The sequence below is a fragment of the Salmo salar genome, chromosome 10, assembly GCF_965601325.2.
Source record: "Salmo salar chromosome 10, fSalSal1, whole genome shotgun sequence".
Taxonomy (NCBI): Eukaryota; Metazoa; Chordata; class Actinopteri; order Salmoniformes; family Salmonidae; genus Salmo; species Salmo salar.
The window spans coordinates 123298067-123323735 of record NC_138300.1 but is presented as its reverse complement, the minus strand read 5'-3'; the positions used below and the strand labels follow the sequence as shown (position 1 = coordinate 123323735).

Here is a 25669-nt window from a genome sequence, read left to right as displayed (position 1 = left end):
ACACAAAAGTATGTGGACACCCCGTAAAATTTGTGGATTTGGCTATTTCAGCCACACCCGTTGTTGACAGGTGTATAAAATTGAGCACACACCCATGCAATCTCCATAGACAAACATTGGCAGCAGAATGGCCTTTACTGAAGAGGTCAGTGACTTTCCAACGTGGCACCGTCATAGGATGCCACTCTTCCAACAAGTCAGTTTGTCAAATTTCTTCCCTGCTAGAGCTGCCCCCGGTCAACTGTAAGTGTTGTTATTGTGAAGTGGAAGCGTCTAGGAGCAACAACGGCTCAGCCGCGAAGTGGTAGGCCACACAAGCTCACAGAACGGGACCGGCGAGTGCTGAAGCTTGTAAAAATATAATCTGTCCTTGGTTGCAACACTCACTACCGAGTTCCAAACTGCCTCAGGAAGTAACGTCAGCACAAGAACTGTTCGTCGGGAGCTTCATGAAATGGGTTTCCATGGCCGAGCTGCCGCTCACAAGCCTAACATCACCATGCGCAATGCCAAGCGTCGGCTGGAGTGGTGTAAAGCTCACTGCCATTGGACTCTGGAGCAGTGGAAACGCGTTCTCTGGCAGACATGGCTGTCAATGTTAAGGGTCTGGTGTTATTTTAACCAACAGCCACACTGTCCTACATTTGAATTGTGCATTCTGGCAGTCCGACGGACAAATCTGTGTTTGGCGAATGCCAGGAGAACTCTACCTTCCCAAATTCATAGTGCCAACTGTACATTTTGGTGGAGGAGGAATAATGGTCTGAGGCTGTTTTTCATGGTTCAGGCCCTTTAGTTCCAGTGAAGGGAAATCTTAATGCAACAGCATGCAATGACATTCTGGACGATTCTCTGCTTCCAACTTTTGGGCAAATTTGGGGATGGCCCTTTCCTGTTTCAGCATGACAATGCCCCCGTGCACTAAGCGAGGTCCATACAGAAATGATTTGTCAAGATTGGTGTGGAAGAACTTGACTGTCCTGCACAGAGCCCTGACCTCAACCCCATCAAACACCTTTGGGATGAATTGGAACGCCGAATGCGAGCCAGGCCTAATCGCCTAATATCAATGCCCGACCTCACTAATACTCTTTTGGCTGAATGGAAGCAAGTCCCCGCAGCAATGTTCCAACATCTAGTGGGAAGCCTTCCCAGAAGAGTGGAGGCTGTTATAGCAGAAATGTTCCAACATCTAGTGGAAAGCCTTCCCAGAAGAGAGGAGGCTGTTATAGCAGCAATGTTCCAACATCTAGTGGAAAGCCTTCCCAGAAGAGAGGAGGCTGTTATAGCAGCAATGATGAGACCAACTCCATATAAATGCCCATGATTTTAGAATGACATGTTCAGTTGTCCACATACTTTTGGTCAGGTAGTGTAGATTGATGGTCCACTTTCTACGCTGTAATTGCTACTGTTTATCATGGACTGTTTACTGTTTATAATGGACTGTTTATCATGGACTGTTTACTGTTTATAATGGACTGTTTATCATGGACTGTTTACTGTTTATCATGGACTGTTTACTGTTTATCATGGACTGTTTACTGTTTATCATGGACTGTTTCCTGTTTATCATGGACTGTTTCCTGTTTATCATGGACTGTTTCCTGTTTATCATGGACTGTTTATCATGGACTGTTTCCTGTTTATCATGGACTGTTTACTGTTTATCATGGACTGTTTACTGTTTATCATGGACTGTTTCCTGTTTATCATGGACTGTTTACTGTTTATCATGGACTGTTTCCTGTTTATCATGGACCGTTTATCATGGACTGTTTCCTGTTTATCATGGACTGTTTCCTGTTTATCATGGACTGTTTACTGTTTATCATGGACTGTTTATCATGGACTGTTTCCTGTTTATCATGGACTGTTTATCATGGACTGTTTCCTGTTTATCATGGACTGTTTCCTGTTTATGATTTTATTCATTGTTAGCTCTGGCAGACTGTAAAATACATTATGTTGTGCTGGTATTAAAAAAAAAACAGGCTGATTTTTTTTCAGTGGTTCCAATGGTTCCTTAAAACCTCTTCAGCGTCTCATCCCGTCAGCGGGATCAAAATCCAGCGAAAAATCATATCGCCAATTAGCATTTAAAAAAAATCATAATTTAAAAAAAATAAAAAATAATATATATATTTTTTTTTTATAGATACACCTCTCCTGAATCGACCCACGTCGTCCGATTTCAAAAAGGTTTTACAGGAAAAGCAAATCATTAGATTATGTTAGATGAGTCCATCGTAAAAAGCAGCTTCATAGCCATTTTCCGACCAACCACTTGCATCACATATAATCAAAAAACAGCTAAATGCAGCACTAACCTTTTACAAACTTCATCAGATGGCACCCCTAGGACATCATGTTATACAATGCATGCATTCTTTTGTTCAATAAAGGTCATATTTATATATAAAAACAGCATTTTACATCGGCGTCTGACGTTGACTAAATAACTTCCCCTCAAATGCGTCCCGGTAAACAATGCTACAATTCCCTAAATTACTATCCGATAACGATTTTTAAAATTTATATTGTCAATCTAACATTTATAGATGAATATCTCTTGAGAACACCTGTCATACCAGATTTTAAATTAACTTTACTGGGTAATCACACTTTGCGATAAAAGGAGATGCGATACTCAGAAAATGAGCTAATATACAGAGCTCGGCGCCATCTTGGAAACAATCGCATGTCACATCTCATCTTGTATAATATTGTCAATAATCGCCTACCTTTAGTTGTCTTCATCAGAAAGCATCCCAGGTCCACAACAGATGTATTTTCGGTCAAAAAGTCCATACTTCACGTTCCATTAGCCTGCTGTTGGTAGCGCGTCCTATGGCTCTCTCCAAGCGCAGGGCTGAAGTTCCGGATAAAATGAGATTCTCCCGCCTGTAGGTTCGTTCAAACATGTCAAACGTTGTAAAACATTAATCTTCAGGGCCTGTAACACCAAGAGAGCCAATAAGATTCAAGGGGGATGATTTCATTGCCTTTCAAACCGTTTCCAAAGGTGGGGGTAGACATGGCCGCCGGCGTCATAATGGTGATGGCCCATCCCCTGTGACCAATTTCCAATGCGTGTCATTCACTGAGTTTCGACTGTATAAGGCTCAAACCACTGTGAAAAGACTGGCGACATCTAGTGGAAGCAATAGGAAGTGCTCACTGAACCATGGTTAACGGTGTGATTTATAGGGAAAGATGAGAAGTCGAGTCCACAATTCAGAATTCCACTTCCTGTTTCAATCGGTCTCGGGGTTTTGACTGCCATTTGAGTTCTGTTATACTCACAGACACCATTCAAACAGTTTTAGAAACTTTAGGGTGTTTTCTATCCATATATAATAAGTATATGCATGCCCTAGCTTCTGAGTTTGATTAGTAGGCCGTTGAAAATGGGAACGATTTTTTTTCAAAATGCGCTGTGGCGCCCCCTATCCTAGGGTATCCTCAAGAGGTTTTAAACCATATACCCGTTTTAAACTTGCCCTTACCTCAAGCCCCGTAAACCTAACCCTTACCTTAACCTGTGACTATGCCGGTTGAGTATCCACTACCTAAAAAAAAAAAAATGGCAGCTGTTAAACGCTAGCACCACTGTGAGGCGTGGGAAAACTATGCAGTGGTGTGGTGAGTAACACACCACATTAAGTCACTATGGATAAGATAAATGTCACCGCTGTAAGGAGAAGAAAAATCATTCTCCTCTCATGAGGAAATCTGTAGTAGTGGGAGAATTCACTCAAATACCATTCACATTCAAATGAGCCGTTTTTAGCAATGACTCAGGTCTCTGGACGCATCCCAAATTCACCTACATAGTGCACTGCCTTCGATCACTATAGGGAATAGGTTGCCATTTGGGACGGGAAGCTGTCTATTCTGAGGCACGATCCAGCAGGGGAAAATACACTCCGGTGCCAGATCTGTTTGTGCTGTCAGGTTTGGGACGAGGCTAGTGCGAAATATGAATCGTGTTGCACGACACATTTTTGTACGTCGTCGTAACATAAGTCATGTAAGATGATGATTAGTGTTCTGTACAGTCTGTTCCAAAATGACTGGATCATAGGAATAGTATTACTAGAATGGGTATCCCCATTTCAAGTCCATGTAATTATATCTCTATGGACTAGATCCTGTGTGTAATGTATGTAGAACCCTGGTCTTAGTCACAATGGGTCGTTTTAACACCTTTCAGGAATGTGGGGCGGCAGGGAAGCCTAGTGGTTAGAGCATTGGGACTAGTAACCGGACAGGTTGCAAGATCGAATCCCAGAGTTGACAAGGTAAAAATCTATCGTTCTGCCCCCTGAACAAGGCAGTGAACCCCACTGTTCCCCGGTAGGCTGTCATTATAAATAAGAATTTGTTCTTAACTGACTTGCCTAGTTAAATAAAAATGTGTTGACTATCTTTGACAGAGGAATGGGAACACTGCTATCGATGAAAGACTGATTCTCACATCATTGATGTCTGTAATCTTCCAAACACAGCGCACATTTTTTTAATCCAAAGGGTTTTAAAGAAACAGTGCCACTGGCCACCCCACCACCGTTGTTGCTGTTTTTTGTGGCCGAGCTGAGGAGCGTTGTGGCCGAGCTGAGGAGCGTTGTGGCCGAGCTGAGGAGCGTTGTGGCCGAGCTGAGGAGCGTTGTGGCCGAGCTGAGGAGCGTTGTGGCCGAGCTGAGGAGCGTTGTGGCCGAGCTGAGGAGCGTTGTGGCCGAGCTGAGGAGCGTTGTGGCCGAGCTGAGGAGCGTGTGGCCGAGCTGAGGAGCGTTGTGGCCGAGCTGAGGAGCGTTGTAGCCGAGCTGAGGAGCGTTGTGCAGCGTGGTAAAACTATTGCACTTGATCTCAGCGGAGGAAAACAGTGTTGGGTTTCTGCAGTAATTTCTTTACTGTTGTACTATTGCAAACAGACATGGCTAGGTAGGAGCTGTAACGGTGTAGCGTTAAGTAGGAGCTGTAACGGCGTAGCGTTAAGTAGGAGCTGTAACGTTAAGCAGGAGCTGTAACGTTAAGCAGGAGCTGTAACGTTAAGCAGGAGCTGTAACGGTGTAGCGTTAAGCAGGAGCTGTAACGGTGTAGCGTTAAGCAGGAGCTGTAACGGTGTGGCGTTAAGCAGGAGCTGTAACGGTGTGGCGTTAAGCAGGAGCTGTAACGGTGTGGCGTTAAGCAGGAGCTGTAACGGTGTGGCGTTAAGCAGGAGCTGTAACGGTGTGGCGTTAAGCAGGAGCTGTAACGGTGTGGCGTTAAGCAGGAGCTGTAACGGTGTGGCGTTAAGCAGGAGCTGTAACGGTGTGGCGTTAAGCAGGAGCTGTAACGGTGTGGCGTTAAGCAGAAACTGTAACGGTGTAGCGTTAAGTAGAAACTGTAACGGTGTAGCGTTACGTAGAAACTGTAACGGTGTGGCGTTAAGCAGGAGCTGTAACGGTGTGGCGTTAAGCAGGAGCTGTAACGGTGTGGCGTTAAGCAGGAGCTGTAACGGTGTGGCGTTAAGCAGAAACTGTAACGGTGTAGCGTTAAGCAGAATCTGTAACGGTGTAGCGTTAAGCAGAAACTGTAACGGTGTAGCGTTAAGCAGGAACTGTAACTGCGTAGCGTTAAGTAGCAACTGTAACGGCGTAGCGTTAAGTAGCAGCTGTAACGGCGTAGCGTTAAGTAGCAGCTGTAACGGCGTAGCGTTAAGTAGCAGCTGTAACGGCGTAGCGTTAAGTAGCAGCTGTAACGGCGTCGCGTTAAGTAGGAACTTTAACGGTGTACAGTATTTGGCTTTGTTTGACATGATGCTACTCTTCCCATATCAGACAACAATCTGGGGTGATGTGCCTTGAACCTGGAAAACTAGACTAACTAGCATGATGATGATGCCGATACTCTGACACTGCAATAACAATCACGTAAAGCAGCAAGGGTTGACTTTTAACCCACTCTCTAGCGCGCTAATCCTAGTTAATAATGACACAAGCCACTCTCTGTGGAGATAACCCAAGTTAATAATAATGACACTATCCACTTTTCATTCTCTCTTTATTTTTAACACGGTCGTTAGCATTAGGTTCGCCAGACAATTTCTTTGCATCTCAATGCAAGAGGCGTCACTGCAGTCCCTGGTTCGAATCCAGCCTGCAGCACATCCGGGCCGTGATTGGGAGTCCCATAGGGTGGCGCACAATTGGCCGAGCGTCGTTCGGGTTTGGCCGGGGTAGGCCGTCATTGTAAATAAGAATTTGTTCTTAATTGACTTGCCTGGTTAAATTTGCCAAGAACTAGCTCAATATCTAGCCGTCGGATAAGAACAAGTCTACAGCATCCATAAAGTCACCATTAGACTTGACACCTTTCAGACTGTTTTTTAGGGGCAACAGTTTTGATTACATTTATAATTTATCGTGCTCATTTTTGTCCATTTTAAAACAAACGATGTGCTACTTTTTTGTAACATTTCTGACAATGCTAACATCTTTTTTTTTTTTTTTTTGCTGGGTTCTAACACTGGGTCGGTTGCTCGGCAACAACACCAGGCTGCCAGTCATAAGAAGTGTATATGCGAATAAACCTCCTGTAGATAGCTAGCTATATGGTGGTGTTCAAGCTGAGGTTAATCAATAAATGCAAAAACAGATATTTTGATTAGCTAGGTAGCTAGCTAATGTTACCAAGCTTGTACAAAGTCCAGCAGCTAGCCTCTAGCTAACTAGCTAACACCAGTCAGCTGAAAGATAGCTAGCAAACGAACAGGCGAATAAAGGTAGCTAGCCATTTTGAATGTGCTTTTGTTTTGATTAGCTAAGTAGCTAACATTATACCAGTAAGATGAGTGTTAACTTTGTCTAGGTAGCTAACCAACAAACAAAAACTAGCTAGATAGCTATATTTGGCAAAGTAAGGTTTTTTTAAATAAGGAAGTCAAAGTGTAAACTGCTGTAAACCCTGTAATCGGGGGCACAAATATACACAAATAAGATGGTGAAAGTCCTTGGCTGCTATGATAGCCAGTTAACTACAGTTGAAGTCGGAAGTTTACATACACCTTAGCCAAATACATTTAAACTCAGTTTTTCACGATTCCTGACATTTAATCCTAGTAAAAATTCCCTGTCTTAGGTCAGTTAGGATCACCACTTTATTTTAAGAATGTGAAATGTCAGAACAATTAGTAGAGATAATTATTTATTTCAGCTTTTATTTCTTTCATCACATTCCCAGTGGGTCAGAAGTTTACATACACTCAATTAGTATTTGGTAGCATTGTCTTTAAATTGTTTAACTTGGGTCAAATGTTTCGGATAGCCTTCTACAAGCTATAAGTTGGGTGAATTTTGGCCCATTCCTCCTGACAGAGCTGCTGTAACTGAGTCAGGTTTGCAGGCTTCCTTGCTCACACACGCTTTTTCAGTTATGCCCACAACATGTTCTATAGGATGAGGTCAGGGCTTTGTGATGGCCTCTCCAATATCTTGACTTTGTTGTCCTTAAGCCATTTTTCACAACTTTGGAAGTATGCTTGGGGTCATTGTCCATTTGGAAGACCCATTTGTGACCAAGCTTTAACTTCCTGACTGATGTCTTGAGATGTTACTTCAATATATCCACATTCATTTTCCTGCCTCATGATGCCATCTATTTTGTCAAGTGCAGCAGTCCCTCCTGCAGCAAACCACCCCCTCAACATGACACTGCCACCCCCGTGCTTCACGGTTGTGATGGTGTTCTTCGGCTTGCAAGCCTCCCCCTTTTTCCTCCAAACATAATGATGGTTATTATGGCCCAACAGTTCTATTTTTGTTTCATCAGACCAAAGGACATTTCTCCAAAAAGTACAATTTTTGTCCCCATGTCCAGTTGCAAACCGTAATCTGGCTTTTTTATGGCGGTTTTGGAGCAGTGGCTTCTTCCTTGCTGAGCGGCCTTTCAGGTTATGTCGATATAGGACTGGTTTTACTGTGGATATAGATACTTTTGTACCTGTTTCCTCCAGTATCTTTACAAGGTCCTTGCTGTTGTTCTGGGATTGATTTGCACTTTTCGCACCAAAGTACGTTTATCTCTAGGAGACAGAACGCGTCTCCTTCCTGAGCGGTATGATGGCTGCATGGTCCCATGGTGTTTATACTTGCGTACTATTGTTTGTACAGATAAACGTGGTACCTTCAGGTGTTTGGAAATTGCTCCCAAGGATGAACCAGACTTGTGGAGGTCTACAGTTGTTTTACTGAGGTCTTGGCTGATTTCTTTTGATTTTTCCCATGATGTCAAGCAAAGAGGCACTGGGTTTGAAGGTAGGCCTTGAAATACATCCACAGGTACACCTCCAATTGACTCAAATGATGTCAATTAGCCTATCAGAAACTTCTAAAGCCATGACATCATTTTCTGGAATTTTCCAAGCTGTTTAAAGGCACAATCAACTTAGTGAATGTAAACTTCTGACCCACTGGAATTGTGATACAGTGAATTATAAGTGAAATAATCTGTCTGTAAACAATTGTTGGAAAAATTACTTGTGTCATGTACAAAGTAGATGTCCTGACCGACTTGCCAAAACTATAATTTGTTAACAAGAAATTTGTGGTGTGGTTGAAAAAACAAGTTTTAATGACTCCAACCTAAGTGTATGTAAACTTCAGACTTCAACTGTAGCTAGGTAAAGTTAGCCAACGTAAGACTGTAACATTAGCTAAAGTGTATGGCCTGTTCATGCACCACAATATATCATACTTTCTTACACAAAACACAGGTAGTTAACATTAGTTATGTTAAGTTTAAAACCACCAAACTTTGGGAAACTGCCAAGCTGCTCACGTTAATTTGCATTACACAGACAAGTCAGTTAGGAACAAATTCTTATTTACAGTGATAGCCTACCAAAAGGCAAAAGGCCTCCTGCAGGGACGGGGGCTGGGATAAATAAATATATATATATATATATAGGACAAAACACACATCACGACAAGAGAGACAACACTACATAAAGAGAGAGACCACAACACTACCTAAAGAGAGACCTAAGACAACAACATTGCAAGGCAGCAACACATGACAACACAGCATGGTAGCAACACAACATGACAATAACATGGTAGCAACCCAACATGACAATAACATGGTAGCAACACAACATGGCAATAACATGGTAGCAACACAACATGGCAATAACATGGTAGCAACACAACAACAACATGGTAGCAGCACAACATGACAATAACATGGTAGCAACACAGCATGACAATAACATGGTAGCAACACACCATGACAACACAGCATGGTAGCATGACAACAGAGCATGGTAGAAACACAACATGACGGCAACAACATGGTAGAAACACAACATGACAATAACATGGTAGCAACACAACATGACAATAACATGTTAGTTTGAAAATAAGGGAGAGCCGAACACTGTGAGATGACTCGTTTATATAGTGTCAGAAGACACACAGGTGTCTGTAATCATGGCCAAGTGTGGCCTAATGTCATTGGTTAATTCTCAAATATAAAAATGGCATACAAAGAACATCATACAAAAAACAAATGGATAGCATACGATCATGGTAGCAACACAACATGGTAGCAACATGGTACAAACATTGGGCCACAGACAACAGTACATCACGCAAAGCAGCCACAACTGTCAGTAAGAGTGTCCATGATTGAGTCTTTGAGATAAAACTGTCCAGTTTGAGTGTTTGTTGCAGCTCGTTCCAGTCGCTAGCTGCAGTGAACTGAAAAGAGGAGCGACCCAGGGATGTGTGTGCTTTGGGGACCTTTAACAGAATGTGACTGGCAGAACGGGTGTTGTATGTGGAGGATGAGGGCTGCAGTAGATATCTCAGATAGGGGGGAGTGAGGCCTAAGAGGGTTTTATAAATAAGCATCAACCAGTGGGTCTTGCGACGGGTATACAGAGATGACCAGTTTACAGAGGAGTATAGAGTGCAGTGATGTGTGAATGAAGCTAGCTAGCTAACGAAGAACAACAAAGAATATCTAGTTAACAGAAGAAAAGAAAGAGAAAATCAGGACAGAAGAAAAAGGATATCAAAGTGAAACAGTTCTCTAAAGACACAGGAGACAATAATACAAGAAACAACACTTCTGTAGCTTGTCAACTATGTGTCTGTCTATCCCTGTTCTCTCCTCTCTGCACAGGCCATACAAACGCTTCACACCGCGTGGCCGCTGCCACTCTAACCTGGTGGTCCCAGCGCGCACGACCCACGTGGAGTTCCAGGTCTCCGGCAGCCTCTGGAACTGCCGGTCTGCAGCCAACAAGGCTGAGTTCATCTCAGCCTATGCTACCCTCCAGTCCCTAGACTTCCTGGCGCTGACGGAAACATGGATTACCACAGATAACACTGCTACTCCTACTGCTCTCTCTTCGTCTGCCCACATTTTCTCGCATACCCCTAGAGCATCGAGCCAGCGGGGTGGTGGCACTGGAATCCTCATCTCTCCCAAGTGGACATTCTCTCTTTCTCCCCTGACCCATCTGTCTATCTCCTCATTTGAATTCCATGCTGTCACAGTTACCAGCCCTTTCAAGCTTAACATCCTTATCATTTATCGCCCTCCAGGTTCCCTTGGAGAGTTCATCAATGAGCTTGACGCCTTGATAAGTTCCTTTCCTGAGGATGGCTCACCTCTCACAGTTCTGGGTGACTTTAACCTCCCCACGTCTACCTTTGACTCATTCCTCTCTGCCTCCTTCTTTCCACTCCTCTCCTCTTTTGACCTCACCCTCTCACCTTCCCCCCCTACTCACAAGGCAGGCAATACGCTTGACCTCATCTTTACTAGATGCTGTTCTTCCACTAATCTCATTGCAACTCCCCTCCAAATCTCCGACCACTACCTTGTATCCTTTTCCCTCTTGCTCTCATCCAACACTTCTCACTCTGCCCCTACTCGGATGGTATTGCGCCGTCCCAACCTTCGCTCTCTCTCTCCCGCTACTCTCTCCTCTTCCATCCTATCATCTCTTCCCTCTGCTCAAACCTTCTCCAACCTATCTCCTGATTCTGCCTCCTCAACCCTCCTCTCCTCCCTTTCTGCATCCTTTGATTTTCTCTGTCCCCTATCCTCCAGGCCGGCTCGGTCCTCCCCTCCTGCTCCGTGGCTCGACGACTCACTACGAGCTCACAGAACAAGGCTCCGGGCAGCCGAGCGGAAATGGAGGAAAACTCGCCTCCCTGCGGACCTGGCATCCTTTCACTCACTCCTCTCTACATTCTCCTCTCCTGTCTCTGCTGCTAAAGCCACTTTCTACCACTCTAAATTCCAAGCATCTGCCTCTAACCCTAGGAAGCTCTTTGCTACCTTCTCCTCCCTCCTGAATCCTCCTCCCCCTCCCCCCCCCCCTCCCTCTCTGCGGATGACTTCGTCAACCATTTTGAAAAGAAGGTTGACGATATCCGATCCTCGTTTGCTAAGTCAAACGACACCGCTGGTCCTGCTCACACTGCCCTACCCTGTGCTTTGACCTCTTTCTCCCCTCTCTCTCCAGATGAAATCTCGCGTCTTGTGACGGCCGGCCGCCCAACAACCTGCCCACTTGACCCTATCCCCTCCTCTCTTCTCCAGACCATTTCCGGAGACCTTCTCCCCTTCCTCACCTCGCTCATCAACTCATCCTTGACCGCTGGCTACGTCCCTTCCGTCTTCAAGAGAGCGAGAGTTGCACCCCTTCTGAAAAAACTTACACTCGATCCCTCCGATGTCAACAACTACAGACCAGTATCCCTTCTTTCTTTTCTCTCCAAAACTCTTGAACGTGCCGTCCTTGGCCAGCTCTCCTGCTATCTCTCTCAGAATGACCTTCTTGATCCTAATCAGTCAGGTTTCAAGACTGGGCATTCAACTGAGACTGCTCTTCTCTGTGTCACGGAGGCTCTCCGCACTGCTAAAGCTAACTCTCTCTCCTCTGCTCTCATCCTTCTAGACCTATCTGCTGCCTTTGATACTGTGAACCATCAGATCCTCCTCTCCACCCTCTCCGAGTTGGGCATCTCCGGCGCGGCCCACGCTTGGATTGCGTCCTACCTGACAGGTCGCTCCTACCAGGTGGCATGGCGAGAATCTGTCTCCGCACCATGCGCTCTCACCACTGGTGTCCCCCAGGGCTCTGTTCTAGGCCCTCTCCTATTCTCGCTATACACCAAGTCACTTGGCTCTGTCATATCCTCACATGGTCTCTCCTATCATTGCTATGCAGACGACACACAATTAATCTTCTCCTTTCCCCCTTCTGATAACCAGGTGGCGAATCGCATCTCTGCATGTCTGTCAGACATATCAGTGTGGATGACGGATCACCAGCTCAAGCTGAACCTCGGCAAGACGGAGCTGCTCTTCCTCCCGGGGAAGGACTGCCCGTTCCATGATCTCGCCATCACGGTTGACAACTCCCTTGTGTCCTCCTCCCAGAGTGCTAAGAACCTTGGCGTGATCCTGGACAACACCCTGTCGTTCTCCACTAACATCAAGGCGGTGACCCGATCCTGTAGGTTCATGCTCTACAACATTCGCAGAGTACGACCCTGCCTCACACAGGAAGCGGCGCAGGTCCTAATCCAGGCACTTGTCATCTCCCGTCTGGATTACTGCAACTCGCTTTTGGCTGGGCTCCCTGCCTGTGCCATTAAACCCCTACAACTCATCCAGAACGCCGCAGCCCGTCTGGTGTTCAACCTTCCCAAGTTCTCTCACGTCACCCCGCTCCTCCGCTCTCTCCACTGGCTTCCAGTTGAAGCTCGCATCCGCTACAAGACCATGGTGATTGCCTACGGAGCTGTGAAGGGAACGGCACCTCCATATCTTCAGGCTCTGATCAGGCACTACACCCAAACAAGGGCACTGCGTTCATCCACCACTGGCCTGCTGAGGAAGCCCTACCCCCTACCTCTGAGGAAGCACAGTTCCCGCTCAGCCCAGTCAAAACTGTTCGCTGCTCTGGCACCCCAATGGTGGAACAAGCTCCCTCACGACGCCAGGACAGCGGAGTCAATCACCACCTTCCGGAGACACCTGAAACCCCACCTCTTTAAGGAATACCTAGGATAGGATAAAGTAATCCTTCTAACCCCCCCCCCCCCTTAAAAGATGTAGATGCACTATTGTAAAGTGGTTGTTCCACTGGATATCATAAGGTGAATGCACCATTTTGTAAGTCGCTCTGGATAAGAGCGTCTGCTAAATGACTTAAATGTAAATGTTAAATGTGTCCTGTAAGGAACATTGGTGGCAAATCTGATGGCCGAATGGTAAAGAACATCTAGCTGCTCGAGAGCACCCTTACCTGCCGATCTATAAATTACGTCTCTGTAATCTAGCATGGGTAGAATGGTTATCAGAATCAGGGTTAGTTTGGCAGCTGGGGTAAAAGAGGAGCGATTACGATAGAGGAAACCAACCTTAGCACCATGACATCATACCATGACATCATACCATTACATTCAAACATTAAGAATACAAATACTGTCCTGACCTTTTACTGATCATCCTGGATCTGTCTGTCCGTCCTGACCTTTTACTGATCATCCTGGATCTGTCTGTCCGTCCTGACCTTTTACTGATCATCCTGGATCTGTCTGTCTGTCCGTCCTGACCTTTTACTGATCATCCTGGATCTGTCTGTCTGTCCGTCCTGACCTTTTACTGATCATCCTGTATCTCTCTGTCTGTCAGAAGCTGCGAAGGACCACTATGGGGAGGAGTCAGAAGCTGCGAAGGACCACTATGGGGAGGAGTCAGAAGCTGCGAAGGACCACTATGGGGAGGAGTCAGAAGCTAGTGCGTACAAGGCAGGAAGGACAGACGAGTCGTTTCTCATTCAGAAACCTGCCATCCGAGCCAAATTAGAGGCACGAGCAGATTCGCTTCAGGTACCACAAACACAAGCACACAGTAAAAGAAAGGCCAGGCCCTCTCAATCTGATTGGCCGTCAGGCATGTCAATCACCCGGCTATTCTAACCAATCGGGACGCTTGGACGCACAGCAGGGATCCTTCCTTCGACAACCTCAAGTTAGGGCGTTTACATGCTGATGGACTATTCACATGCTGTTTCCTAACCTATTCCCTATTCCCTATACCATTAAATTGACACCACACAAGTAGATAAAACATCTTCAAATGCAAGGGGTATTTCCGTGTGTGTGTGTGTGTGTGTGTGTGTGTGTGTGTGTGTGTGTGTGTGTGTGTGTGTGTGTGTGTGTGTGTGTGTGTGTGTGTGTGTGTGTGTGTGTGTGTGTGTGTGTGTGTGGTGACAAAGCTTACAGTTATGGGCCTCAACGTCACGTTCTGACCAGACAACCCTAGAGTGGGCAGATCTATGTCAATAAGTACATTGCAGGTGAGGGCTCAAAGCCAACCTCTCAGACGAGCTCCACGTAGCCATTTTATTTTCTCCACACCCACCCAATAACCAGAATGACACTGCACCAATCGTTTCTCGTTTCACAGTTTACACAGCTTTGAAACATTTGCTTGAGGCTAACTATCAAGCATCAATGAAGTCACTCTGCTATTTAAAACATACATTTATTTCAGTTTATTAAAATAATTATGAGTTAAGTTGGGAGAAAGGAAAAAAAAAAAAAACTCAAGTTGTTGACGTAAGCGTTTATGAATTGCTTATGGATGTGTTATGAAGGCCTATTACTGATAAACACTTATTTCCGTAGGGGACCAACCTCGGGCAGCCGTCTGGTCTGATGTTCAGAGATGGAAAGAAGCGTATCGATTACATCCTGGTCTATAAGAAGTCCAGTCCTCTGGTGGAAAAGAGAGTCACCTTCAAGAGGAACCTGAGAGCTGAGGGGCTGATGCTGGAGAAAGTGGTAGGGTACATATACTACACTCTAACAGGGGTCAGAGTGGCGGCAAACGGCGGCCCGCTGGGCTAAAACCGGCCCCGCGAGTAATACTTTTTTTTTGGGGGGGGGATTATAGTTTTGATTTTGGGGTAAAAAATTTTTAAAAAGAAGACTAAAGTCACTTAGGAATTCAGCTGATAATGAGTTTAATTTAGGAAATCTGTTCCCAAGTATTCCTACGAATGTGATAATTTCTCAATGTAATACATGTATGAAATTATTGTTATTTTCAAATAGAATCTCTTTTTGGGCTTAGTTGTGGTCAATTTGCAATGTACAAATTATTAAAGTTATGTTCCGGTCTTCCGCTCCTGAAAGTAATCGGCCAGCGGCTGAATCTAGTAGCCCTGGTGTATATATACTGAACAAAAATATAAACGCAACAACTTCAACGATTTTAGCGAGTTACAGTTCATAGAAGAAAATCAGTCAATTGAAATAGATAAGTCTATGGATTTCATATGACTGGGCAGGGGTTGCAGCCAAGGGTGGGTCTGGGAGGACATAGACCCACCCAATTGGGAGCCAGGCCCAGCCAATCAGAATGAGTTTTCCCCCACAAAAGGGCTTTATTACAGACATAAATACTCCTCCGTTTCATCAGTTGTCCGGGTGTCTGGTCTCAGACGATCCCTCAGGTGAAGAAGCCGGATGTGGAGGTCCTGGGTTGGCGTGGTTACACATGGTCTGCAGTTGTGAGGCAGGTTGGACGTACTGCCAAATTCTCTAAAACGACGTTGGAACCGGCTTATGGTAGACAAATGAACATTCAATTATCTGGAAACAGCTCTGGTGGACATTCCTGCAGTCAGCATGTCAATTGCACTCTCCCTCAAAACTTGAGACATCTGTGGCATTGTGTTGTGTGACAAAACTGCACATTTTAGAGTGGCCTTTATTGTCCCCAGCGCAAGGTGCACCTCTGTAATGAACATGCTGTTTAATCAGCTTGTTGATATGCCACACCTGTCAGGTGGATGTATTATCTTGGCAAAGGAGAAATGCTCAGGGATGTAAACACATTTCTGCACAAAATTCGAGAAAAATACACTTTCTGTGCATATAGGATATTTTATTTCAGCTCATGAAACATGGGACCATCACTTTACATGTTGCGTTTATATTTTTGTTCAGTATAATATAGGCTAGAGGAGCGTGTGAGCTGAGGGGCTGATGCCGGAGAAAGAGGAAGGGTGCATACTCTCCTACTGTATACTACAACTACATTAATATAGTGCATACTCTCCTACTGTATACTACAACTACATTAATATAGTACATACTCTCCTACTCTATACTACAACTACATTAATATAGTATATACTCTCCTACTGTATACTACAACTACATTAATATAGTACTTACTCTCCTACTCTATACTACAACTACATTAATATAGTATATACTCTCCTACTGTATACTACAACTACATTAATATAGTACATACTCTACTACTGTATACTACATTAATATAGTACATACTCTACTACTGTATACTAAAACTACATTAATATAGTATATACTCTACTACTGTATACTACAACTAACATTAATATAGTATATACTCCACTACTGTGTACTACATTAATATAGTATATACTCTACTACTGTATACTACAACTAACATTAATATAGTATATACTCTACTACTGTATACTAAAACTACATTACTATAATATATACTCTACTACTGTATACTACAACTAACATTAATATAGTATATACTCCACTACTGTGTACTACATTAATATTGTATATACTCTACTGTATACTACATTAATATAGTACATACTCTACTACAGTGTACTACATTAATATAGTACATACTTTACTACTGTATACTACATTAATATAGTACATACTTTACTACTGTGTACTACATTAAAATACTACATACTCTTCCCACATTGCCCCTACAGCTCTATATTAATGACAAAGTTTGTATTTGTCTTTGTAATTTTGTTACAGAAACTACAGAGAATTTTTCAGAGAACTATTATTTTACAATTTGGTAAATTGGTGTCCCACTGGGCACGTCTCCTTTTGATATTACATTTGGTTGAGTTGTCCCACTAACATGAATTCAACGTGAAAATCAACAAAACATGTCGCCATGTCATTTGATTTAAGGTGAAAAATGGAGTGGAGGAGGGTTGATGACTTTTTGCATATCCAATCAGTTTTCCACATTGATTCAACATCATCACGTACTTTTTGTTGTTGTTGAAATGACGTGGAAACAACATTGATTCAACCCGTTTTTGCCCAGTGGGGTGGCAGGCACTCGTCATCACATTCTCAAATATTGCCATCATGTCTTTGTCACAAGCTAATTTCCAATTTCGTCCCCTCGAAAGCCGTCTCTGACCAACACCGACATAATGTTTGTGAAGATCCATGCACCCTGGGACACGCTCTGTAAATACGCCGAGCAGATGAATATCAGAATGCCATTCAGGTAGCACTTCTTATGAATACCCTCTACATGATGCATTATAAACACATTTTATAACGCCTTATGAGCTATTATTATACATTATAATACATGACATAAGCGCTTAACAACTACTCATAAACACCTATAACGACAGCTCGTTCAATACATTATTAGGAGCTCTTTGTATGGCTTGATCCGTTGGTTTCTTCGACCCAACCCACAATGTCTTCTAATTTATTGTTATTTTTATTTATTTTTTTCAGGAAAAAAATGTACTTTACGGATTGGAAGAGCAAAGTTATGGGCAGGCAAGTGGATTTTTCATGATATCTTATTAGATTCAGGCACAGTGTGATGCCGAGCTTGACTGGCTGAGCACTGCATCAGCACTTCTAATGAAATTCAGGAGCATTCAACACCGTGATGGTGCTGAGCCCGTGGTCGAGTCGCGGACCTGTTGATATCACCGTGATGGTGCTGAGCCCGTGGTCGAGTCGCGGACCTGTTGACATCACTGTGATGGTGCTGAGCCCGTGGTCGAGTCGCAGTAACACAGCTGAAGTGGACCTGTTGATATCACCGTGATGGTGCTGAGCCCGTGGTCGAGTCGCGGACCTGTTGACATCACCGTGATGGTGCTGAGCCCGTGGTCGAGTCGCGGACCTGTTGACATCACCGTGATGGTGCTGAGCCCGTGGTCGAGTCGCTGTAACACAGCTGTGATCTGTAGCTGTTGTTTTATTTGTAGAATAGAGAGAAAGAACAGTGGGGATGTACAGAAAGAGAGAGAGAGGTAGAAAGACACAGACAAGAAGGCAGGGAAGTTTGGTCTGGAGTCCAGAGCCCTACTGCTACACTGGATGTTGTATTAAGATGCAGCCGGTGCTAGCTGTGCCACCAGAGATTCTGGGTTCGAGTCCAGGCTCTGTCGCAGCCGGCCGCGACCGGGAGGTCCATGGGGCGGCGCACAATTGGCCCAGCGTTGTCCGGGTTAGGGGGAGGGTTTGGACGGCAGGGATGTCCTTGTCTCATCGCACTCTAGCGACTCCTGTGGCGGGCCGGGTGCAGTGCACGCTGACACGGTCACCAGGTGTACGGTGTTTCCTCCGACACATTGGTGCGGCTGGCTTCCGGGTTAAGCGGTCATTGTGTCAAGAAGCAGTGCGGCTTGGTTGGGTCGTGTTTCGGAGGACGTACTGCTCTCGACCTTCGCCTCTCACGAGTCCGTACGGGAGTTGCAGCGATGGGACAAGCCTGTAACTACCAATTGGATACAACGAAATTGGGGAGAAAAAATGGGTGAAACAAATAATAAATAAAAATATGCAGCCATTGATCATGGGCCATCAGGGAGTTAGTTAGAAGAGGGTAATCCGTGATTTGATCACGGAGGGTAATCTGGGTCAAACTGTCATTGAGCTCGACCCCAGATTAATTAATTCACGATTTTAATTAATTAGTTCAGGATTAGTTTATCCTGCTAATTTCAACATGTTATGTTGTGTATACGAATGTGAGATATTAAGCTCTTTTAAGCCCAATAATAAGTCACCCTGAATCACTAAAGAGTGTCTGCTGCAAAGTAAACAAGACATCATAAAAAAATGCAGTCTTCTATTGAGTGTTTGACTGTAAAAAATGCAAAATGTGATTTAATTATTAGCATTGATCAAATAAAACAATATCTGGTATAATCCTGGTAAATTAAAACCCTGTGTGGTCTGTTGCTAGGCTAATCCTGGTAAATTAAAACCCTGTGTGGTCTGTTGCTAGGCTAATCCTGGTAAATTAAAACCCTGTGTGGTCTGTTGCTAGGCTAATCCTGGGAAATTAAAACCCTGTGTGGTCTGTTGCTAGGCTAATCCTGGTAAATTAAAACCCTGTGTGGTCTGTTGCTAGGCTAATCCTGGTAAATTAAAACCCTGTGTGGTCTGTTGCTAGGCTAATCCTGGTAAATTAAAACCCTGTGTGGTCTGTTGCTAGGCTAATCCTGGTAAATTAACCCTGTGTGGTCTGTTGCTAGGCTAATCCTGGTAAATTAATCTGTTTTTCTCTTTGTCCTCTCTCCCTGAAGCCGGTTCCATCTGAGGTGTCGTCAGATAAAGAGCTGGTTACCCAGGAACCCCATGAAGCTGGACAAGGAGGCCCTACCTGACCTCGAGGAGACAGACTGCTATACAGCCCCGTTCAGCAGGGCACGCATGCACCAGTAGGTTCTATACCTAACCCCCTAACCTGACCCTAACCACCTAACCCTAACCCCCTAACCCTAACCTAACCCCCTAACCTAACCCTGACCCTAACCACCTAACCACCTAACCCTAACCTAACCCCCTAACCCTTACCTGACCTAGAGGAGACAGACTGCTCTACAGCCTTATTCAGCAGGGCACGCATGCACCAGTAGGTTCTATACTTAACCCCCTTACCTCAACCCCCTAACCTAACCCTGACCCTAACCACCTAACCCCAACCCTTACCTCAACCCCCTAGCCTAACCCTTACCTCAACCCCCTAACCCTAACCCTTACCTCAACCCCCTAACCTAACCCTTACCTCAACCCCCTAACCCTTACCTCAACCCCCTAACCCTAACCCTTACATCAACCCCCTAACCTAACCCTGACCCTAACCCCCTAACCTAACCCTTACCTCAACCCCCTAACCTAACCCTTACCTCAACCCCCTAACCTAACCCTTACCTTAACCCCCTAACCTAACCCTTAACTCAACCCCCTAACCCTGACCTCAACCCCCTAACCTAACCCTTACCTCAACCCCCTAACCTAACCCTTAACTCAACCCCCTAACCTAACCCTTACCTCAACCCCCTAACCCTTACCTCAACCCCCTAACCCTTACCTCAAACCCCTAACCTAACCCTTAACTCAACCCCCTAACCTAACCCTTACCTCAACCCCCTAACCCTGACCTCAACCCCCTAACCCTTACCTTAACCCCCTAACCTAACCCTTACCTCAACCCCCTAACCCTTACCTCAACCCCCTAACCTAACCCTTACCTCAACCCCCTAACCTAACCCTTACCTCAACCCCCTAACTCTTACCTCAACCCCCTAACCCGTACCTCAACCCCCTATCCCTTACCTCAAACCCCTAACCTAACCCTTAACTCAACCCCCTAACCTAACCCTTACCTCAACCCCCTAACCTAACCCTTACCTCAACCCCCTAACCTAACCCTTACCTCAACCCCCTAACCCTTACCTCAACCCCCTAACCCTAACCCTTACCTCAAACCCCTAACCTAACCCTAACCTCCAGCCCCTAACCTAACCCTAACCTCAACCCCCTAACCTAACCCTTACCTCAACCCCCTAACCCGTACCTCAACCCCCTAACCTAACCGTTACCTCAACCCCCTAACCTAACCCTAACCTCAACCCCCTAACCTAACCCTAACCTCAACCCCCTAACCTAACCCTAACCTCAACCCCCTAACCCTTACCTCAACCCCCTAACCTAACCCTTACCTCAACCCCCTAACCTAACCCTTACCTCAACCCCCTAACCTAACCCTTACCTCAACCCCCTAACCTAACCCTAACCTCAACCCCCTAACCTAACCCTAACCTCAACCCCCTAACCTAACCCTTAACTCAACCCCCTAACCTAACCCTTACCTCAACCCCCTAACCTAACCCTTACCTCAACCCCCTAACCTAACCCTTACCTCAACCCCCTAACCTAACCCTTACCTCAACCCCCTAACCTAACCCTTACCTCAACCCCCTAACCCTAACCCTTACCTCAACCCCCTAACCTAACCCTTACCTCAACCCCCTAACCCTTACCTCAAACCCCTAACCTAACCCTTACCTCAACCCCCTAACCTAACCCTAACCTCAACCCCCTAACCTAACCCTTACCTCAACCCCCTAACCTAACCCTTACCTCAACCCCCTAACCTAACCCTTACCTCAATCCCCTAACCCTTACCTCAACCCCCTAACCTAACCCTTACCTCAACCCCCTAACCTAACCCTTACCTCAACCCCCTAACTCTTACCTCAACCCCCTAACCCGTACCTCAACCCCCTATCCCTTACCTCAAACCCCTAACCTAACCCTTAACTCAACCCCCTAACCTAACCCTTACCTCAACCCCCTAACCTAACCCTTACCTCAACCCCCTAACCTAACCCTTACCTCAACCCCCTAACCCTTACCTCAACCCCCTAACCCTAACCCTTACCTCAAACCCCTAACCTAACCCTAACCTCCAGCCCCTACCTAACCCTAACCTCAACCCCTAACCTAACCCTACCTCAACCCCCTAACCTAACCCTTACCTCAACCCCCTAACCTAACCCTTACCTCAACCCCCTAACCTAACCCTAACCTCAACCCCCTAACCTAACCCTAACCTCAACCCCCTAACCCTTACCTCAACCCCCTAACCTAACCCTTACCTCAACCCCCTAACCCTTACCTCAACCCCCTAACCTAACCCTTACCTCAACCCCCTAACCTAACCCTTACCTCAACCCCCTAACCTAACCCTAACCTCAACCCCCTAACCTAACCCTAACCTCAACCCCCTAACCTAACCCTTAACTCAACCCCCTAACCTAACCCTTACCTCAACCCCCTAACCTAACCCTTACCTCAACCCCCTAACCTAACCCTAACCTCAACCCCCTAACCTAACCCTAACCTCAACCCCCTAACCCTTACCTCAACCCCCTAACCTAACCCTTACCTCAACCCCCTAACCCTTACCTCAACCCCCTAACCTAACCCTTACCTCAACCCCCTAACCTAACCCTTACCTCAACCCCCTAACCTAACCCTAACCTCAACCCCCTAACCTAACCCTAACCTCAACCCCCTAACCTAACCCTTACCTCAACCCCCTAACCTAACCCTTACCTCAACCCCCTAACCTAACCCTTACCTCAACCCCCTAACCTAACCCTTACCTCAACCCCCTAACCTAACCCTTACCTCAACCCCCTAACCCTAACCCTTACCTCAACCCCCTAACCTAACCCTTACCTCAACCCCCTAACCCTAACCTCAACCCCCTAACCTAACCCTTACCTCAACCCCCTAACCTAACCCTAACCTCAACCCCCTAACCTAACCCTAACCTCAACCCCCTAACCTAACCCTTACCTCAACCCCCTAACCTAACCCTTACCTCAACCCCCTAACCTAACCCTTACCTCAACCCCCTAACCTAACCCTTACCTCAACCCCCTAACCCTAACCCTTACCTCAACCCCCTAACCCTAACCCTTACCTCAACCCCCTAACCCTAACCCTTACCTCAACCCCCTAACCTAACCCTTACCTCAACCCCCTAACCCTTACCTCAACCCCCTAACCTAACCCTTACCTCAACCCCCTAACCTAACCCTTACCTCAACCCCCTAACTCTTACCTCAACCCCCTAACCCGTACCTCAACCCCCTATCCCTTACCTCAAACCCCTAACCTAACCCTTAACTCAACCCCCTAACCTAACCCTTACCTCAACCCCCTAACCTAACCCTTACCTCAACCCCCTAACCCTTACCTCAACCCCCTAACCCTAACCCTTACCTCAAACCCCTAACCTAACCCTAACCTCCAGCCCCTAACCTAACCCTAACCTCAACCCCCTAACCTAACCCTTACCTCAACCCCCTAACCCGTACCTCAACCCCCTAACCTAACCCTTACCTCAACCCCCTAACCTAACCCTAACCTCAACCCCCTAACCTAACCCTAACCTCAACCCCCTAACCCTTACCTCAACCCCCTAACCTAACCCTTACCTCAACCCCCTAACCCTTACCTCAACCCCCTAACCTAACCCTTACCTCAACCCCCTAACCTAACCCTTACCTCAACCCCCTAACCTAACCCTAACCTCAACCCCCTAACCTAACCCTAACCTCAACCCCCTAACCTAACCCTTAACTCAACCCCCTAACCTAACCCTTACCTCAACCCCCTAACCTAACCCTTACCTCAACCCCCTAACCTAACCCTTACCTCAACCCCCTAACCTAACCCTTACCTCAACCCCCTAACCTAACCCTTACCTCAACCCCCTAACCCTAACCCTTACCTCAACCCCCTAACCTAACCCTTACCTCAACCCCCTAACCCTTACCTCAAACCCCTAACCTAACCCTTACCTCAACCCCCTAACCTAACCCTAACCTCAACCCCCTAACCTAACCCTTACCTCAACCCCCTAACCTAACCCTTACCTCAACCCCCTAACCTAACCCTTACCTCAACCCCCTAACCTAACCCTTACCTCAACCCCCTAACCTAACCCTTACCTCAACCCCCTAACTCTTACCTCAACCCCCTAACCCGTACCTAACCCCCTATCCCTTACCTCAAACCCCTAACCTAACCCTTAACTCAACCCCCTAACCTAACCCTTACCTCAACCCCCTAACCTAACCCTTTCCTCAACCCCCTAACCTAACCCTTACCTCAACCCCCTAACCCTTACCTCAACCCCCTAACCCTAACCCTTACCTCAAACCCCTAACCTAACCCTAACCTCCAGCCCCTAACCTAACCCTAACCTCAACCCCCTAACCTAACCCTTACCTCAACCCCCTAACCCGTACCTCAACCCCCTAACCTAACCCTTACCTCAACCCCCTAACCTAACCCTAACCTCAACCCCCTAACCTAACCCTAACCTCAACCCCCTAACCTAACCCTTAACTCAACCCCCTAACCTAACCCTTACCTCAACCCCCTAACCTAACCCTTACCTCAACCCCCTAACCTAACCCTTACCTCAACCCCCTAACCCTAACCCTACCTCAACCCCCTAACCTAACCCTTACCTCAACCCCCTAACCCTTACCTCAAACCCCTAACCTAACCCTTACCTCAAACCCCTAACCTAACCCTAACCTCAACCCCCTAACCTAACCCTTACCTCAACCCCCTAACCTAACCCTTACCTCAACCCCCTAACCTAACCCTTACCTCAACCCCCTAACCCTTACCTCAAACCCCTAACATAACCCTTACCTCAACCCCCTAACCTAACCCTAACCTCAACCCCCTAACCTAACCCTTACCTCAACCCCCTAACCTAACCCTTACCTCAACCCCCTAACCTAACCCTTACCTCAACCCCCTAACCCTTACCTCAACCCCCTAACCCTAACCCTTACCTCAACCCCCTAACCTAACCCTTACCTCAACCCCCTAACCCTTACCTCAACCCCCTAACCCTAACCCTTACCTCAACCCCCTAACCTAACCCTTACCTCAACCCCCTAACCCTAACCCTTACCTCAACCCCCTAACCTAACCCTTACCTCAACCCCCTAACCTAACCCTTACCTCAACCCCCTAACCTAACCCTAACCTCAACCCCCTAACCTAACCCTAACCTCAACCCCCTAACCTAACCCTTAACTCAACCCCCTAACCTAACCCTTACCTCAACCCCCTAACCTAACCCTTACCTCAACCCCCTAACCTAACCCTTACCTCAACCCCCTAACCTAACCCTTACCTCAACCCCCTAACCTAACCCTTACCTCAACCCCCTAACCCTAACCCTTACCTCAACCCCCTAACCTAACCCTTACCTCAACCCCCTAACCCTTACCTCAAACCCCTAACCTAACCCTTACCTCAACCCCCTAACCTAACCCTAACCTCAACCCCCTAACCTAACCCTTACCTCAACCCCCTAACCTAACCCTTACCTCAACCCCCTAACCTAACCCTTACCTCAACCCCCTAACCTAACCCTTACCTCAACCCCCTAACCTAACCCTTACCTCAACCCCCTAACTCTTACCTCAACCCCCTAACCCGTACCTAACCCCCTATCCCTTACCTCAAACCCCTAACCTAACCCTTAACTCAACCCCCTAACCTAACCCTTACCTCAACCCCCTAACCTAACCCTTTCCTCAACCCCCTAACCTAACCCTTACCTCAACCCCCTAACCCTTACCTCAACCCCCTAACCCTAACCCTTACCTCAAACCCCTAACCTAACCCTAACCTCCAGCCCCTAACCTAACCCTAACCTCAACCCCCTAACCTAACCCTTACCTCAACCCCCTAACCCGTACCTCAACCCCCTAACCTAACCCTTACCTCAACCCCCTAACCTAACCCTAACCTCAACCCCCTAACCTAACCCTAACCTCAACCCCCTAACCTAACCCTTAACTCAACCCCCTAACCTAACCCTTACCTCAACCCCCTAACCTAACCCTTACCTCAACCCCCTAACCTAACCCTTACCTCAACCCCCTAACCCTAACCCTTACCTCAACCCCCTAACCTAACCCTTACCTCAACCCCCTAACCCTTACCTCACCTCAAACCCCTAA

At 46.3% G+C, this 25669-nt stretch overlaps 1 protein-coding gene across 1 annotated transcript in view; it reads left to right on the top strand.

Annotated features, from left to right (window-relative positions):
- Positions 1 to 25669, top strand: part of LOC106594065 (anoctamin-3) — a 113953-nt gene that overhangs the window by 24658 nt on the left and 63626 nt on the right. Inside the window, exons 4-8 of the mRNA XM_082956642.1 lie at positions 13702 to 13898; positions 14700 to 14855; positions 17249 to 17349; positions 17592 to 17636; positions 19403 to 19537. Coding sequence (XP_082812768.1) covers positions 13702 to 13898; positions 14700 to 14855; positions 17249 to 17349; positions 17592 to 17636; positions 19403 to 19537 — 634 coding nt within the window. The remainder of the gene's footprint in view (positions 1 to 13701; positions 13899 to 14699; positions 14856 to 17248; positions 17350 to 17591; positions 17637 to 19402; positions 19538 to 25669) is intronic.